Source organism: Xiphophorus hellerii, chromosome 8 (genome assembly GCF_003331165.1).
Source record: "Xiphophorus hellerii strain 12219 chromosome 8, Xiphophorus_hellerii-4.1, whole genome shotgun sequence".
NCBI lineage: Eukaryota > Metazoa > Chordata > Actinopteri > Cyprinodontiformes > Poeciliidae > Xiphophorus > Xiphophorus hellerii.
In genome coordinates, this window is record NC_045679.1 from 11,089,685 (window position 1) to 11,108,462 (window position 18,778).

Below are 18,778 nucleotides of genomic sequence, written 5' to 3' on the forward strand. Positions count from 1 at the left end.
AAATTGCAAAAAAAAAAAAAAAAAACCTGTGCGAAACCCATAATCTCCAGATCAGCTCTACGATATACACGGCAACTTACCATAAATCTCCTAGCATGGCCATGCAACTTTTCCTCAACAACGAGCGATTTATTATCTTCCACCCATAACAAGAGCAACGCAAAACTACTCCTTAGTGAGTACCTGAGTAGAAGGCCTGTCGCCCCCTAGTGAATCTGAAATGGAAGAAATACCAGCTAACAATCAACTTTTATGACTGTAAAATCAGAAAAGTTGGTGCAAGTGGACACAGAAAATCCAGAAAGCAAGGAACTCTGGAGTACTGTATTGCATACTATGTAGTCCATCCTGACTAAAGAATATTAGACTTTATCATCTGGAACTTTAAAAGCATTTATTCTTTCTTAGAATTCATACCACTGTTGATCTCTAAAATTCAGGTTTAGATTAGGTTGTTTTCTAGCAGGATAGTAATTTTGTTAAAGCTTAGTTTGACATGTAGCAAGGGCTTATCGACTGTTTATAATTCACTTATATCACTTTAGTAATATACAGAGTGCACTTGTATTCTGCAAAAGTACAAGTGCTCCAGACGAGTCTTCTCTGAAGTAGTGCTGAGTGTGCGGAGTTCGGAGACACTGTGGGAATCAAGACATGTGTTATCCATTACAAAAAAAAAACATTTCTCTTGAAGGTACACATAGTAACTAATGTGCTGACAAAGCCACAAGCTTAATAACTTACTCTCAGATTTTTTTCACAAGCAGGTTTCCTATTCCTTTAACTGGATTCCTGGTTTTAAGGAACTTATCAGCATTATTTTACACAAGGTTCCTACACATGTTACATCTAATTTTGAACACAATCTAGTGCAAAATATCTAGTTTATAAAATAAATAAATTTAATTATTTATATGTTTGATAAATGAATCACCACAATGCTGAACTTAAACTCTGATTTTGTCGGCTGGTGAAAGTCATTTTACTTCTTACTCTTTGTATTCGTCATCTATACCAATTTAGATCACTGTAAATCATACTTATCAAAATTGTCACACATGTACTGAATTATCGTACACTACCCACAGATTGTTTAAATCATTGCTTATTACCTTTGTTGCCTTTGGTTCAGTTTGCAAAACTTCATATGATATCAGCTTTTCTGCTGTAAAAGTTTGAAAACCACAAACCCAGTGAAAGCCCTGATCAAAGATGGAACAGGGGCAAAAAAGGAAATCATTTATATTTTTAATAAGGGCAAATGTTTATACAGATTCTCACTTGGTAATTCCAGAAACAACAATAACATTAACTACTTTGTAAAACATATTTTTCCTCTTCTGATTGAGGAAAACCTTTTTTAACTTTCAAAAGGCCCGTCTGTCTGCATTTTAATTTGCGAGAGTAATTATTTGGTTGATGTTGAAGTTTGTTGTTCATATAATAATAATGGAAGGCAGGTGATGTCATTGACCATATTTTTTGCTGTTTTTATTATTGTAGATTTTTGTTATTAATAAGCAGACTTATGTACAGACTTTTATCCACAGAGGACCATCCCAGTTTCCGGTGCTGCTGCTACACCTAGTGGCTAGACTTAAACATGCTTTTTCTTTTATTCCCCAGCCTGTTCTCTCTACAATTTCCATAAACACACATTTTTAATGGCAGTTAAAAAAATAAAAAAATAAAAACCTAAGATGAACAGCACTCAGGATGTCGTTAATTCAAGCTTGAGAAATAATTTCAACAACTCGTCCTGAATGTCTCCTTTCCATCTGAACTGTCACTATATATCATAATCTTTGGGACTTTGAGTATCCAGTATTTTTCATTCTTTACCTTGTTCTGTTCATTCCGTTTCTGTGCTATACGTGTAGTTATTTTCTTTTGTGAGTCACAGTGTTTAGTTATGGTTATAGATCTTAGTTCTTGTTTTATTTTGGAAGTTTTTCAGGAACTTTGTGTGTTTTCTCCAGCCACTCCGGCCTTCTCCCACAGTCCAAAAACTGTGGACTATAAGCTTGAATAAAATTGTGCAAACTGGAATTACAAAAAAACTTAGCTTAATGGAAACACGCCAATTTCGAAAAAACTCACGACAAAAGGTGTATCAGAATCTCAAAACTGCAATGGAAAAAGTTTCTGTGTCACACGAGTCACGTGATCAACAACGGGACGTTAATACAGGCGGAAACGATAACAGGAAGTTGTAGGAAGATGATGGCATCGCATAAGTTTTTTAATGACATTGCATTAACAAACTTATTAACGTGTGATTTTAATTAAGTTTCAAAATTGTGCTTTTCGATATTCAGTAGAATGTCAACAAAGTGCAGAGCAAATTTTTAACGGAAACGCAGCTAAGGTCAGGATGTCACAGCTGACATCCATTCTGCTAATTAAGCTCTCCTGCGTTCACGCCAGTAATCACATTCCCCAGTCTCTCATGTTCTGCTCTTCTCTACTGGTTCCTATGGTTGATCTTCCCCTGGCTTCTGTGACTCCCTCATGTTGTGTAAGTTTTCTATTCTCCCTGACTCCTCAATGGCAAACATGACACTATAGGTTCTGAGTTTAGTGATGGCCAAATGAAGCCTCGTGAAGCAGTGAAGCTTCCCAGCCCATTGTTTCACCCAAAGGTTCATTACTCGGTGGTTCATTCATTTCTCACTAGTGACATCTGCTGTTGAAACTGTGGGAGCATTGTGACTCAGACTGATTTGACAATAGACATTTGTTTTAGTGTATTCGGAGTGCAGTGCTTGTTGGGGCAGACAGTATTCTTTGAGTTTTGATTTGCCTCCTGAAAAACTAAAATTCTTCAAAAATTTTCTTTTTCTTGGATTTCTATTGGCTCATCAGCCAGAATTTTACTCTTCCAACAGTTTTAAGTCTGTTTCTGCTGTGCAAGACTGATATATCTTTGCAGAATAAAGAAATAGTGCACCTTTCAAGAAGGTGAGAATTTTGGAGGTTAATTATTTTTATTTAAGAATCTTGTGAGCGATAATCTCAAAGTATTCCCAGATGTCAGATTTTTTTCCCCCTCTTGCTGGCTCCATTTCAATCAAGTTTATTTGTGTAGAACAATTCAGCAACAATGCAGTTTCAAAGTGCTTTACATAATAAAAACACACAAATATAAAGTCATAAAATATACCATTATCAACAATTGAGAAAACCGGTAACAAACATTACATTTTGATGAGTCCCATCATCAAAATCATTAATACACATGAACTATGTTGGTCAAGGTTTTATTTCGGCCACTGCTGAAAACAAATACTCCTCTGATGCGCGATCAAATACAACAACCCATGAAGCGGCACGGCTCATCACGCTTTTATTTTGAAAACCGACACGCAAAATGAAGCAGTCACGTGACCCATGCAATGCGAGGCATCGTTTGTTGTCAGTCACGTGGTTTTCACCAAGAGGACACAAGCATCGAAGCGGGGCTTCATCTGACACGCCCCCTTTTTACTCGGTACACGCCACACATCTGGCTTCAGATGGCCATCACTACCTGAGTCAGTAATCTTGTTTGAACTACTTTGAAATATCAGTTTTTCTTTTTTTTTAGAGCAGAAGAGCAAATATATGGCTAAAAATGTCAATTGATTTGGGAAACTTATTGTGTTTTGATGTGATCACATGGCAGCCACTGTGCACATGCTTATTTCTCAGACAAAGTAAGACGACTCTTATTTTAAAGTTGTAGGTCAGCCTGACCTCTTATGTGTTGAATGAAATAAGAACCATTTTTCCCCTCTCAGTGGACCGATTTGTTAAAGAAAAGGCAGCTAGGCCTTGGTTCTCACCAAAATAGCAACACTACTGGTTTCCTTCGGTCCTTAAAAGGACAAACTATTGGCTTTATGTCTTGTATGGTTAAAAATATCTTTCTGTTATTAGCACCACCTTAGAGTAAAACCAAAATACTGCATCGGCTCTGTGGGACTGTGAGACAAAGCCTTAGGATCAGATAAAACACACTAAAGTGTGCAGGAGTGAAATGTTTTTAAAAGGGTAATGCATTCCTTCTTCTGATGTACGATTGCAAGAAGTTATGTTATTTCCAATCAGGTAATCAGTTAAAAAATATTTTATTACTGCTGTTCTCTTCATTTTGAATTAAAATACATTTTTGAGAAACACTTTGACAGTTCCTCTTTACAATCTCTATTCTCTTCAGTTCTCCTTGCTTTCTGAAGACTGACATGACCAAGAAAAAAGGTTGTTACTGAGTGTAGTGAGTCATTTGTCTTGAGTTGACCACAATTATCCTGCTGAAAGACCTAAGAGCAATCTATTTTCAGTTTTCTGGCAGAAGTCACTGGATTTTTATTTAAAACCATTCCAAAATGTCCAGACACTATACACTCTAACATGCCACCTTTGGAAGAGAAACAGAACCTCCACTACACCTAACAGGTAGCATTCCCACATAGTACTCCTTTTTCTTAGAGACTCCCCTTGAGTGTTTGCTAGGAAAAAATAAATCTCAATCTTCGTATCATTTGACCACACCACACAGTTCCAGTTAAAGTTCCAGCAGGTTTGCTATGTGATTATAGGAGCTAAGGCTTTTCCTGCCTTGTCGATAGAGTCCAATGGTCGTTATGGATACATAGTGATAGGTGTGTCACTCCTTGCTGCAGTTGCACAACGATGGGCAATCGAGCATTTTTCCCTCTTTTAGTTTACCCCCCATTCTCCTCACTCTGTGTGCTAGAGATATAAGCTAGAACTTCACTCGCCTTTGTTGGTCACACCTTGTCTGAAACTTTTGAAGTCTTACTCTGATTGTGAAAAAGATATTTCCATGTAGCCATTTGTACTTTCTACTAATTTTACAGAGAGGGCAAAAAAATGGGTATCTGTGTCAATTATATTTATGGTAACTAGGAGGTCTTAGATTACAGCTCTAAGACACTGATGAAAAGAAATTAAACTATAAGTTGCAATTTGACCTTAGTTACTTAATTGAAATTGCAAGAGATTCCAAGAATTTTGTAAAATATATATATCATGTTTATATTTAATAAACATGATCAATGAGATTTGCATCAGATCATAATGCTTCATAAGATTTAAACAAGCTCCTTTTTGCTGAAGCATGAACCAAAATTATTTTTATTTTGATTCATGAAATTTAAAGCCTAAACTCATGAGTGACAGGGGGAAAAAATGAGAGTTGAACAATAAAGAAAAAACAGACATGAATCAATGGATGGCTTTTTATCCACCTTAAAATTCATAATTTGGGAGACGTTTTCTGGGCTGGAGACAGTCAGCGTTCAACCAGACATCAAAAACCTAACGGAGGTAAACCCTTGTTATTGTTAAGATACATTCATTTATCAGCTTTTCATTGTCAATTATTAATTGAAACATCATATTCTGCCTTCCCATTTGGCAAGAAGGACATCAATGGTTGCTTTACTGCCATCTAGTGCTCAAAAATCACATTGAGTTTGTACATTTCAAAATATAAAATAAAAGCGTAACATCAGATCTCCATTTCAACCTCAATATGCTTTATGCTTACCTCAAAAACGCACTTATATTGTACTTTTTTTAAATTAAACATTAGATTTTAAGAGTAGCAGCAGTTGTCTTGTATGTCACATTCTGTAAGCAAAGTTCATCTTCACTGAGCTATTACATTGCTATTATGAAACAGCCAAGGATCATGAGGGAACTGCATCACTATGGAAAGTCAGCTAGCATTAAAGTACACTGTTTAAGATCACAGATGCCAAGACATTGGAGTTAAATGTCCCCTAAATCTGATGAGCAGTTCACAGGTTTGTTCCCGTAAAGTTATCCTCACAGGGGCCCAAGAGAGTCCTGAGACTCTTGTTCGATGGCAAGGATTGTCTGGCCATTATCGCTGTAGCTTCTGTTTGGCAGGAAGGACAATCTGAAAGAGACAAAAACTTTGTTAGTCCACATTAACCAAGTCTTAATGCAAGAAAGTAGGCTTCAAGTTATAAACATCTTTAAAAAAAACTCTCCCAGTTATTGTAGAGCTCTGAAAATTTTTAATGCTGTAAACTACTGCCATAGAGATCTTGGTAGGAGTTGCTGGGAACAGTAATAGGGAGAAGTCAAGGGAAGTCGAATCAAACTCACTGGGAATTACTGACACATTTAGCAGAACCACCTTAGCAGATTTAGCTTGAGTTTTCCATTTTCTGCACGTCTTTATTATTCTCAGCTATCGTTTCCACAGGATTGCTTTATTGGTTGAATGATTCAGTTTGTACAAAGCTTCAACAGAGATGGCCTCACACTTGACCCCACAACTCTTTGGTTTTCTCCAAACATGCCTCCCTATAATTGGCTAAACATCTCCAAAATGGTCTCACTTGTTGTTAAAGGACATTCTTCCAGAGGTCTTGTGATTACATAGGATGCAACATGACACTCTGGAGTCATGAACCCATGTTTGTCTTAGAGAGAAGAGGCTTTCTCCTGACACTACTTCCAACTGATACATTCTTCTCCAGGCCTTCTCTAATGGTCCAGTCATGGAAATGTAGTATTTCACTGGCCCGCCTGAGGCATGTTGGGTCTGAGAGGAAACTCTTGGATGGTTTCTAATTTTTCTGTAGTTTGCACAGTCTGAGTTTGGGTTCATATTTTGGAATACTCCCAGGAAAACTGAAAAATTCCTTAAAAATGTCCCAATTGCGAATAATTTTTCTAACTGTTCTTTAACTGAGTTGAGAAAGTTTAAAATGTACCTTTATTTTTTCTTCCCAGAAGAAACTAACAACAAACCACCATTTCTCTTCTCTAGACCTTGTTTTTTGCTGTCTTTAGAATAGAAATAGCATCCACTGTCGAACAGTAAGGAAATTTCCATCTCGGCATTGTGGTAACATCTTTCTACTCCAGATCAACAAACTGAAAACTGAGCTCAAATCTGCTACCATCCACAAGAGATGCAAAGAATATGATCATCCAGCCATCTGTTAGTTACTAAAAAAACCTAACATTAATATTTTTTTCAAACAGTTACATGAACACTTTCTTGGGATTGCATTTGATCCTAGTCATAGTGCCAAAACATCCTCCTCATTAGTCAGAAGCCCATTTTATGTTTGACCTCCTGGACGCTTTTAAGGCTATGATTCAGTCTTTTATTCTTAACAGAGTAAAAATAGAAAACTTCATATATTTTAAGACAGGTCTTGATGATAAAATGTGAAAAACCTGTTAGGATCTGAAAACTAACACATAAACCACACATGCTAATGTCCTGCTTTCTCAGAAAGAAAGCTATATACGTTATTTATTAACTAGAATGTTTAAAAGAGACAGTCCACATAAATAACCCTAATGCCAAATAGACCAAAGGTAAACAGTGTGTTTGAGTCACACTCTAAAATATGTGCATCATTAATAAGGTTATTAATGTAGAAAATAACTCCATGAAGTTATAATAGTTGAGCTGTTACACAGAAATGTCTAATGTGGCTTTAAGGGTAAAAAAAAAAAAAAAAGTTATTAAAACTTAATGGGCAAAATAGATTCATGTCAAAGTTCCACTTGGAGAAAATAGACAAAACTTTTCTCACACACAGTAGCAAAGAATATGATACAAACAAAACGTTTATCTCGACCCAAATCTGTCAAGTTGATCATGTTTAGTTTCAATTGGGATTCTCCTTCTTGGTTTCTGTCTCTCTTTTGCTGAGTCAGCACTCTTGCAGGGATACGATGTCACAAGTGTCCAATCAGTAAAACAAAAGCAGACTTTGGTAAGAGTGGTCATGTTGCTTCACACAGCCAAGACAAATGTAATTTCTTAATTTTTTAAACCACATTCTTAAAGAGAAAGGAACGTAAATAACAGTTGCAGCTGCTTGTGTACTCAAAATGTCCAAACATATAATCATTCTATTAAAAGAATGAAAAAACAGACTTGCATTTCACAGTCACAACACAAGAATCATGATGTTTATTTTAAAAGCTTTGTTTGAATTTCTATATCGGAAATGTAAAAACAAAATGATTCAGACAAAACTCTTTTTGAGCCGGATGCCAAGATAGGTCATCAAGCTAATCTGTAAGGTCAAGCAATGAGATTTTCAGATTTTAAAACAGACATTTACGAAAGCTAATCTACTTTTTCGCACTACTTGACATTAAATCTGATTAAACATGAAATATTTTTTTTCTTTTCCTAAAAAAAAATAAAATCGCATCTCAGCAGAAATTCCATTTATTAATGGTTGTACTATCGTTATATAAGATGTAAGTCCTACTGACACATGGGTTAAAATATGGGTCTTTCCTCAGACAGTAGAAGGCAGTATGAAGTCAATACTGAGTTTTATTTGTGACCCAAAAGTATCTGTCATCCCCATCAAAAGAGAACATTTCAATAATAAAAAAAAAAAGAATAGGAAACAGGGATTTGCCAAATCAAATTTGCCAGCATCAGTTTATGAAAAATGAATAGCTGACTATATCCTGGGAGAGTTTGCTGAACAAGACGGTAACTTGTCTTGCAGCACGTTTTTGTAATTTTAAATCACTTCATGTTGTTTAGGATGTGCCAGCTGTCACTTGTTATACAAATTCAGATTTATGCAGAACAGCTGAGGCTTCTTTGTACGCTCTCTTACTGGCAGTGAGAAACGGGAGAATGTCGGCCCTTATGGTATTTCACTAATTTGTCTCATGGGAACAAAAGGGCTTTTAAAATTCTAGTAGTAATGTAGCAAATGTCCTCTTTGAACCTTTTTAGAAAGCCTAACATTCCAAATGTGGAGAATTCTTTCATCCTACTGAGTTTACATTTTAAAAGGCATCATAAATTGTAATATTTGTGCAATCTGTTGGTTTAAAAAAAAAGAGAGAAAAAACATTTTCTTTGCAGGAAAAGCCAAATGTTGTTGTGGTCCAGCTACTTGAACTGAAATAATTGTTCATCTCCTTACACTGAAAACATCAACATTTCTGTCGTTTGTGAACAAAACATCAACTGATCTGTTATGTGACCTTTAAAGGAGATCAAGACGAGATAGAGGGGAGCTTTGTGTTCCTTTAATTTTGTCCCACTATGGTTTGGGAACATTAAATAATCAAATTGTATCTCATCATCTTTTTATGCTGCGGCAATGAGACAGGATAGACGCGGCTGTGGGTTAATGGGAAATAAAAGGAGACACGTTGTGTTTTCCCACAAGAACAGAGAAGCAGTTTAGCAGAATAAAAGCAGGTCCAAGCATGATGAGCTGGTGTGACCAGCAAGTGGCCTTTTTAACAAATGCATGTCCTTTAAAAAGTCGCTTTATATCACTTATGTTTGGGAAATACCTTTTCCACTAAACTAGTTTATGTAAAAGCACAAAGCTAATATTTTTACATACTGAAATGACAGTAATATAACAATCTTTTGTAACTATTTTCCCCCTAAACTTGCCTCAACCACACAAAAAACAGAGATTGGAAGATGGCTACTGGGACAACAACCTGTAGTCAGTATGTTTTTAATTTTTTTCTCTGGTCTTAGCAGCAAGAAAAGAAAATAACCACTCTTCCTTCTAAAAGGCATTTTCATTGGTATCTGCCCAAGTAGATGCTAATGAAGTATCCCAAATAGATACTAGTATCGTAAGGGTGCGCCCAAGACTGATTTTGCGTGAAAGTCAGTGGATCTTTGACTTCCTGTTTATTGTTGAACTAAAAAGATAGCAAAAACGCAGGTAACAAAATATTATTCTTAGGAATCATACTTTAAAGTTTCCTTTTAAACCTTGTTGCCAACTCTAAACAGTAAACATATTCATAAATGGATTTCAAATAACCTCTCCTTTTTCCTGAAGTTGGGTTCTTGTATGCAAGGTTTATATATTGTCTTGTACCAAATAATCCAAAGTACGTTTAAGAAGAGAGAGTAAGAAGGTTAATAAGCTGCAGTTCAATCACCTTGCAACAACACATGTATGAATGTCATATTTACTACGCATGAAAAAATAAAAGGGAGGAACATGATAGATTGGCAGTAGTTTGTAGCTTCTCCACTAGATGTCACTAAATCCTTCATACTGCTCCTTTAAATAAGAGAGCGTCCAAGTCTGCCTTAACAAAACTTATATGATGGCAAGAAAAATAATCAACTCTCAGTTCAGAAATTCAGACAGAAGTCTATTATTTTAGATTTTAGTTGCATTTCCCTCAGCTGCAATACGTAATCCAATGCACTCTCATTGTTTAAATGTAAAATTTGCAGGAAGTCATTTGGTATCACATGGATAGCTATAAAAAGTTATTGCTCACCACTGTGGGCAGCTATTGCTGTCTTTTGGTGTGAAAGATTTTGAAGTTTCTTTATAAACATCACAAAAAACAAATCTAAATATGGTTAGGTTATAAGAGCTAAGGGTAAGTCATCAAAATATGTTGTGGAAGCTAAGTTGCCCATTAACTTGGGAATAAGAGGAAAACATATCCACACATACTTTTGATTCTCTTTAATATTTTTAATAAGTGTTTTATAGATAGACTGCAGAAGAATCTAAACCAGACCACTTGGATAGAATTATTTATGTCACAACACACACTGGCACAATTTTTGCAGCTAAACAAATCAAAAATGCTTTTTGCACATGTAGCACTAGCCTAACTGGGACTGCTCTCAGAAGGAAAATTAAGTCTGGAAAAGATTGTAGCTCAGCTTCTTCATGGAAAGGAAACTTCAACAATGACCAACAAAACTATAAACAGAATAATTTATCATCGGTCCGCACTGGTTTCTGGGTTTCTGGGGCAAAAACGTCTCTGGACAGATCACAAGCGTCTTTCTAGCGTCCATATCAGCTTCATTATTGTTGTTTGCTTCCAATTACTTTAAAAGAATTCAGCTAAACTTGCTGGTAAATCAGCACAATCTAAATAAAAGCTTAAAATGATTGCATACTAGCATGTCATTAGAAAAATCCTTTGGCATTTGTTTGTTTTCTATTATTCCATCATACCTGTTTTTGTCATTGTAAAAATTAATGTATGGAAATGTAAATATATTTTTTTTATTATTAATTTTAAATTTCTACAGTTTAAAGTTACTTTTATCCACATCACTGTGCTCTACTGTGTCTCCTGTCAGAGATCAAAAGAAAAGCCGCTCCTTTCTCCAAACAGGCCTGGTGTTCTCAGATAAGGCCAAAAACCGATTTTATCTGCCAGGATTTTCTTCTTGATCCTCTCCCATTCCACTGAAGTAAAACCAACTCACTTCCTGCTTATAGATGTACAACTCGATAACAAGCAAAAGCCTTTAGAGATCTTTTTTGTGGCATTTTGATGTACAAACCAGATTCTACATAAGGGCATTGAACTGATGGTTGATCTTATTTGCATTCGTTCAATCATTCTCAATTTTCTCCTCATTTGGGCTTAAATTTTACCTAGTTTAACTTCACACTTACTGCACATTACAGGAAAAACCACTCATGGTCTGTTGTAGTACTTTGATCTCAGTCATTGGACAGCTGTCATTTACCCCTGCAAGTATTGCGTACAATGGGGGGGCACATCATTAAAACAACTGACAGGTAATCATTTAACAAAGTGCTTTGGAGTTTTGTATGTTTAAGCTTGATGTTGCAGTTTAAGAAGCTAAGCCAATGCTAAATATTAGTAAGCTATATGCTTATGCACCAGTCAGCCTTTCTAACCAACGTGTGAAAAACCGGCCCGTCCTGATACCATCTCTTGGAAAAAGCTGAAACTTATTAGAAGCTGTCTGCACTTTATACCAGTCTCAGAAAAACGTGCAGAAAAGCAAAATCAAGGCTGGATCGAGCCAGTCTGTCAGCTCAAAGGTGTCCATCGTTCACCCATTGGAAGATTTTTTTTCAAGATAAGATGTCTGGGGCCAATTTGTGTTGATCCAAACTTCATCTGTTTTTGTTAGACCAGAACATTGCTGGCCATAATTCTGCTTCTTAAATATCAATTTGTTTTCACGTGTGGATTTATATTGGAATGTGGTGTGGTGATTATCCTGACATCTGAAAGGTCTTTGAGTATCTACACAATTATCTGAAATAAGCTATATATTTTTCATACAATACCAGTTGCTCTGTGAGCGTGTGTTAAAGCAAGAACGACAGGATTTTTAAATGTGTGAAACTAGACGCCTAAAAACCTACAGCTGATTTTCATGGGTCTCAGTAGAACCAAATAGGTAGACTTTGCATTTGAACTACTGCCTGAAAACACTCACAGCTTACTTCAGATTGCCAAACAAACAGCACAGTGTAGCTGGACACAATTTGGAGGCGTGTGCGCATCTTCACCAAGTGGAGTACCTTTTTAGCCCTACTTTTTTTTTAATGTCTATAGATTGTTTTTGCTATGGGTAGTTGCCCACAGTGGTGGTCAGATAATAAAATATAACTTGCCAGTTAGTTGTACCCTAAACAAGTTTTCAATGGATTTTGTGAATGAGATAGAGATCTGACATGTTTGTGGTGTCAGATCTCCCCCAAAGAGACTATAATGTATTATAATCTGCTTAATGAGGACGATCAGGAGACTAGGTAACAAATGCTTTCTTAAAGGTTGAACTTCAGTTTGGGCCACCAGAATCTCAGATACATTCTTGTATTTTAATTGGTTGAGGGGCAACAGTAGCACAGGGTCCCTTAAGCACCATTCATGCAAGAACCACCACTGAAACCCTGAACTATGGTATATTTTGGAGTGGACTGTTTTCTGTACCAGCAACGTGGCTAAAGCCATTCATTTATCTGAAGCTACAGCTTTGGCAGCATGTGATACACATAAGAGCTGTGGTGGCTGGAGTGCTACAATAACTCACTCAGAGTGCTGCCAGCACAATGCCCCAAAATTAAATTCATATTTGCTTTGGCATGCAGGTAGACTTTACTGAACTGGGAGCACAATGATCAATTTCCTCAAAAACAATTTACCTGCATTGTACAGAACTGAAATTAACTACTCTGTATTTTATCTGCTTCTGAGGGGAACGTTTCTGCTGCAGAAGGTTTAAATAAAAACACATGATCAGAGAGACGAAATATGAAATAAACTAAATAAATCTTAAGAATGTCTGAAATTTAAACTGAAATTAAATTGCAGCTGCACCGAGTGCACAGGCTCAGTGTCTGTATTTTTGTCAGATTTAAACTGAGCCCTTCACTCGTCAGCTTCAGATACCCACTGTTGCAGACTTTTTTGTGCAGACTGAGAAATGTAAAGTATGTACTTCACCTGAAGCTAAAATAGGCTGAATGGTTAAAGATTCACTACTGACCCCTGTGTGCACCACTGAAATACAGATGTGATTGTTTGGAGTTCAACAAACTGGGAGGAATGAAAAAAGGTGGAAGCTCTTTAGTGTTTCCTGTTTGCATTGATTCATCATACAAATGGAATCTAGTCTATTTAAAGTTACCAAATGTGCAGTATCCAGTAAGAATCAATAGGCTGATATTACAGGACACTTTAATTTCCAGTGCAGTTTTGGGATTATTAATAAGAGATCTATGAAAATGTTTACAGAAAGTCCTGAGAGGTTAGGGAACTTGTATGATCTACAGATTGTGTGCAGTAATGATGACCGGCTTACATCAATAGTTCTAATGATTATCATTTGTGTAATACTATTTGAACTCTAGACGGCACGTTTTAAGAACTTAAGCGTCTACTGGTGCTTTTCTTGAAAATGTCCTGCTCAATTAAGGATATAATACCAGCCCTGTCACTACAATTGATTTAAGCCAAAAAGCCAGAAAGCAGCCAACTGATTCCCACTGCTGTTACAGAACAAGTATCATAGTGACCTGAACTCTCAAATTAAAATTAAGCAAACGTGTGTTATTACCAGTTGTTATTGCAGTAGTTTGGTGTGGAGTGCTCTTTATATTGCAGCTTAATCAGTACACTTTCTGTTATGACACATAATGAAACACATGGATCCGTGCATGCCTTCTTTTAAGTGACAGTGGTATAACTTACGTAAAGTAGGTTTTCTGCATGAACCTACGAATGTCTGCACTGTGACAGTTCAATACATTTACCTTAACCCCTCATTAGTGTTTGCGCTTCATACTCCTAATTTTCAAGAGTGACTTCTCTCTCAAACTTGAGCCATATTTACAGTACAGACCAAAAGTTTGGACACACCTTTTAATTCAATGAGTTTCCTTTATTTTCATGACTATTGACATTGTAGATTCACACTGAAGGCATCAAAACTATGAATAACACATGTGGAAATATGCACTAAACAAAAAAGTGTAAAACAACTGAAAATACCCCTTATATTCTAGTTTCTTCAAAGTAGCAACCTTTTGCTGTGATTACTGCTTTGCACACACCCTGCATTTCCTTGATGAGCTTCAAGAGGTAGTCACCTGAAATGGTTTTCACTTCATAGGTGTGCCCTGTCAGGTTAATAAGTGGGATTTCTTGCTTTATAAATAGTCATGAAAATAAAGAAAACCCATTAAATTAGAAAGGTGTGTCCAGACTTTTGGTCTGTACTGTACATTCAGCACAAAATTTTCGTATCCCTTTTTGTTAAATTCTCTTTTCCTTGGAAACATGGAGGGATAAGTGCAAAGAGATCTGAAATTACATAAATATAACCAATGCAATAAGTTCTGCAAGTTTTTTATTTTACAATTGAATAGTAAATGTTAAAATAAATATTTAATGCCTCTATTTTTTTGAGGGCTATCCAATAAAGAATCATTCCATCTGGATTCCTGAGTATAGATTTTGCCTGTTTCTGAACAGCTCTTAAATTTCTTTGCAGCATGAAGCTCAGCTTCACAGGCTCTTAATAATTATGGAACATTAAAATTTTGGAAAGAGAATAATTCCTACAAAGAGAGTTTAAGAATTTGGAGTTTATTTAGTTTCCAAGTTACATGGCTTCTGTATTTTGGTATCTTCTGTTCAAAAACTATAGAAAAGTTAGTAAAACTTTGTTTATTTTTAGAACAGTTGTTTGAGTCAGAGCTGAAGGGGAACTCGCAGAGAATCACAAAGATCCTGTTACTGAAACAATTTGACAGTCTTGATTTGATGCTTGATATTTTTCTCGCTCATCTAACACTCGAAGAGACAAATTGTCATGTCTGTTTCTCTTCCTCTAATGTCCAAACCTCAAGAATTATACACTTTCTCGTGCAAACAAATTGAAAAACTGGTTAGGGTTTTTAATGTATAGCATGATTTATTTTCACATTGTTTTAATTTATGATGACTGGATGCATTATGTTTAAAGTGCTAAATTTAGCTTCTCTGAAGGAGATAAAGATGTGAAGGTTGAGTGAACAGAAGCCATTTGAGAGAAATCGAGGATAACCTCTTATGCATTAATCTATGAGGGGAACAGGAAAATTGAAACACAAAGCAGATTATGAATTCCCAAAAAATTGATAGAATTACTTGTTACTGAAACACAGAGAAAAAATGTAGGCCACATCTGATATTTAATACTCAAATTAACCTTTTAGTAATTCTACCCTAACCCCCAACTCAAAATGTTCTCAGAGCTGTTCAAATGCCTGATGTAAAATGATGGGACTCTAATGAATGAAGCACAAACTTTTATACTCTTTAATATGACATGTACAGTGTAGAGTATAGATAAGAGATTAATCCTTGGGGAGATGTTAAAAAAACAAAACAAAACAAACTACAAACCTTGAACCTTGTTGCATATGTGTGCACACCCTTAAACTAATGGTTTGTTGAAACAATAATTTTAGCTGTCTTTGTTTGACTGACATGCTGACTTAGCAATATTTGCCCACACTCCCTGACAAAAGGTTTCCCAATCTGTTTGATTGAGAGGACATATCGTGTTTAGGTGATCTAAGACATTTTCTGTAAGATGCGGTTCTGGGCTCTGGATAAGTTGCTGCTGTTGATGATTTGGACGTAAGCTTGGATTCACTGTAATGTTGACCAATGAATTGAAAATGTCAGCTTTAGCATTTTAAGGTTTGAGTCAAAACTGACTGGTAACAGAAACTGCTCTATTTCACTGTAAGCACGGTACTCATGTTTAACCATAACTTTTGAAAGTTTCCAATTTGGTTTAATCAGAGCATAGTGCATTCTTTCTCTCTGGGTGTCTCAGCCAGCCCTCAAGCTCTGACAGCCAATGTATACTTTACAATAACAGAAACTGAAAACTACATGCTGTACATGCACACACAAAAAGTTGTGCCAAGTTTTGGGAGGTTTCAAAGTCTCCTTTTTCTGTTGGGAGGTAGGAAAATAGATTACATCAGCAGCAGAGTTCGGATGCACCCTGGACAGGTCGCCAGTCCATCACAGGGCTAACAAGTGTGCACACACACATGTGCTGGAATTTATGAGGACAGTGTATAAAAACACGTCATAAGAGCCTGCAGTGTGATCATCCCTTTCTTTGACGTTTCCTTCCATATTTCCATGTTCCTGGTCTTTCTCTCTCTGTTCCATCCTCATCTTCCTTCCTTACAGTCATTTCTTTCAGCTCTCTGCCTTCTCTCATGTCCTTACTGCTCTCTCTTTCCTTTTCTGTTTATGTTTTCGACTCTTTACTTCCCCTTTTTGTTCAGTCTTTTGCATTCAAACATTTTATCAAGTTCATTAGCAATGCCAACAAGTCAAACTATCTTACAAAATATGTTTTAACTTTAAGATTTGTTGTGATATCACTTTTAGAAAACAGGAAGACAGTCTATATTCCAGGGGAAAGAAGTGTCCAACTTTGTTTTGATACCAAACACAAATCAAGTGTGTATTCAGGTCCCTTGAGCTTTTTCCCATTTTAACACATTAGAACCACAAACTTCAATGTACTGCATTGGGTTGTTGTATATATAACATCTAATTGTAATTTAAACAGAAAATTAGACATGATTTGTTTTCGGGGTTTTTTTACAATGGAAATCCTAAAATAGTCTGTATTTTTATTCATATTTCTGAACCCCAATACCTCTAATAAATAGTGCAACTATTTGCCTTCAAACGTTCCATATTTGGTGAATATAACTTGACAAGAAGTCAACTTTCTGTTTACTTTTTATTTTCATGTTGGCATTCTCATAAAATTACTATTTTTCTCCTAGTACTACAACTTTATTCTGGTAATATTAACGCCTTATTCTCCCATGATTTTGACTTCCTTGACCTACAACTATTTTTCTTGTAGTATTATAACTCTATTCGTGGAATTTAATAGACTGCCCTTTGTAGAGCTGACCTCAAAATCAAAGTCTCTAAAACAGACAATCCCCAGAGACATGTGGTGGTGGCAGCCTCATGCTGTGGGAAAGCTCTTCTTTAAAAGAGACAGAGAAGTTGATGGGAAGGTGCATGGTGCTAAATATGGACCAGACCAGGAAGAAAATGGACTAGAAGGTTCAAAAACTCAACAGTGTGGCAGAATTTCACATTCCAGCAGGACACTTACCCTAAACAGACAGCCACACATACAATGGAGGGATTTGGATCAAAGTCATGATTCTGGGTCATCCTAACATATGACTATGTGTTAGACTGGCTGAGTCAAATTCCACACTTAAATCTAATTAACTATTCGTGGCAAAGCTTGAAAATGTTGCTCAGAGATGCTCTCCATTCAGTCTGACTTAGTTTGAGCTACTTGGCAAAATTTCTGTCTGTAAATGATCAAAACTGATAGAAACACACCCTTAAACTAGCAGCTACAGTTTCAGGGAAATGTTTCTACAAAGTATTGAACCTGGATACAAGATACAGTTTTCATCTTTTTATTTCCCAAAATACAGTATGTGAAAACTGTGAATCATTTTTTTTGTATTTTAATGTAATGGTCCATCACAAGAAATCCCCCAAAACAATAAAGTTTAGGGTTGTAAGTGACAAAATGTGGGAAGATTCAAAAAGTATGAATACTTTTTACAATGCACACTGTATGTCAGAATTTCATAGTACAAATGTCTGACTCTGTATGAACCACAAACAAAACAATAGTGTTATCAGGAGAAGTAAACTTAACTATTTGTGTATTGTAGTGACATCAGCACAAGCATATCAACATTTCAAATTTGCCTATAGGCTAAATGGTAATGAAAACACTTCTGTTTCTTTGTAGTGGCAAGAAATACATGGAAAAACACCAAGCTGACTCAACAGACCCTCAGCCCTCCAAGCCTGCCTTAGAGGTCTAAAGCTCCCTGATAAAACACGACAGGATTCCTCCTGTAATTTGACTTTCCAGTGTCATGTCGGCAGTAATCTGATTGAGTCTGTTTTCCATGGAGTCATGGACGGATTTTAAGAGACGACATCAGACTGGAGTTAAGGCTGGTTGTCTTTACTGTTTCCTACACACAGATGAAGAGCCCAAAGAAATGTGTGCAGAGATGGTAGAGAAACATAAGCCCACACAAAATAGGTATTCCAGGCAAAAGTTCTAAGACTAGAGCAGAGATATCGGCTCAGCCACTGTGTATATATACACTCACAATGACAGCTGAAGGAAAAACACGAGAGGGAATTATTTCTTTCTTTAACTAAAAATGTAAAGTGTCAGAATGATACTTCAAGATCATCTTTTGGCTGTGGGATGCCTCAGGAGTCTGTAATAGGACTTCTTTTCTCTTTGTATTTCACGCCCTTGGGATTTATTTTGAGAAAATGTTGAATTCATTTTCATTATGTTGATTACTGTCAAGTCTACATTCCATATTCAATGAATCCGTCATCTGTGTGACTGTAAGTGATCATGTGCTCGCCTTTG

At 36.2% G+C, this 18,778-nt stretch overlaps 1 protein-coding gene across 2 annotated transcripts in view; it reads right to left on the reverse strand.

The window, feature by feature from the left end:
- Nucleotides 1-1,232: 1,232 nt before the first annotated feature.
- The window catches only part of LOC116724033 (5-hydroxytryptamine receptor 4), a 43,321-nt gene continuing 25,775 nt past the window's right edge, over nucleotides 1,233-18,778 (reverse strand). For both annotated transcript variants that reach the window (XM_032569339.1, XM_032569338.1), the window contains one exon: nucleotides 1,233-5,929. In XM_032569339.1, coding sequence (XP_032425230.1) covers nucleotides 5,836-5,929 — 94 coding nt within the window. In that variant the 3' untranslated portion in view covers nucleotides 1,233-5,835. The remainder of the gene's footprint in view (nucleotides 5,930-18,778) is intronic.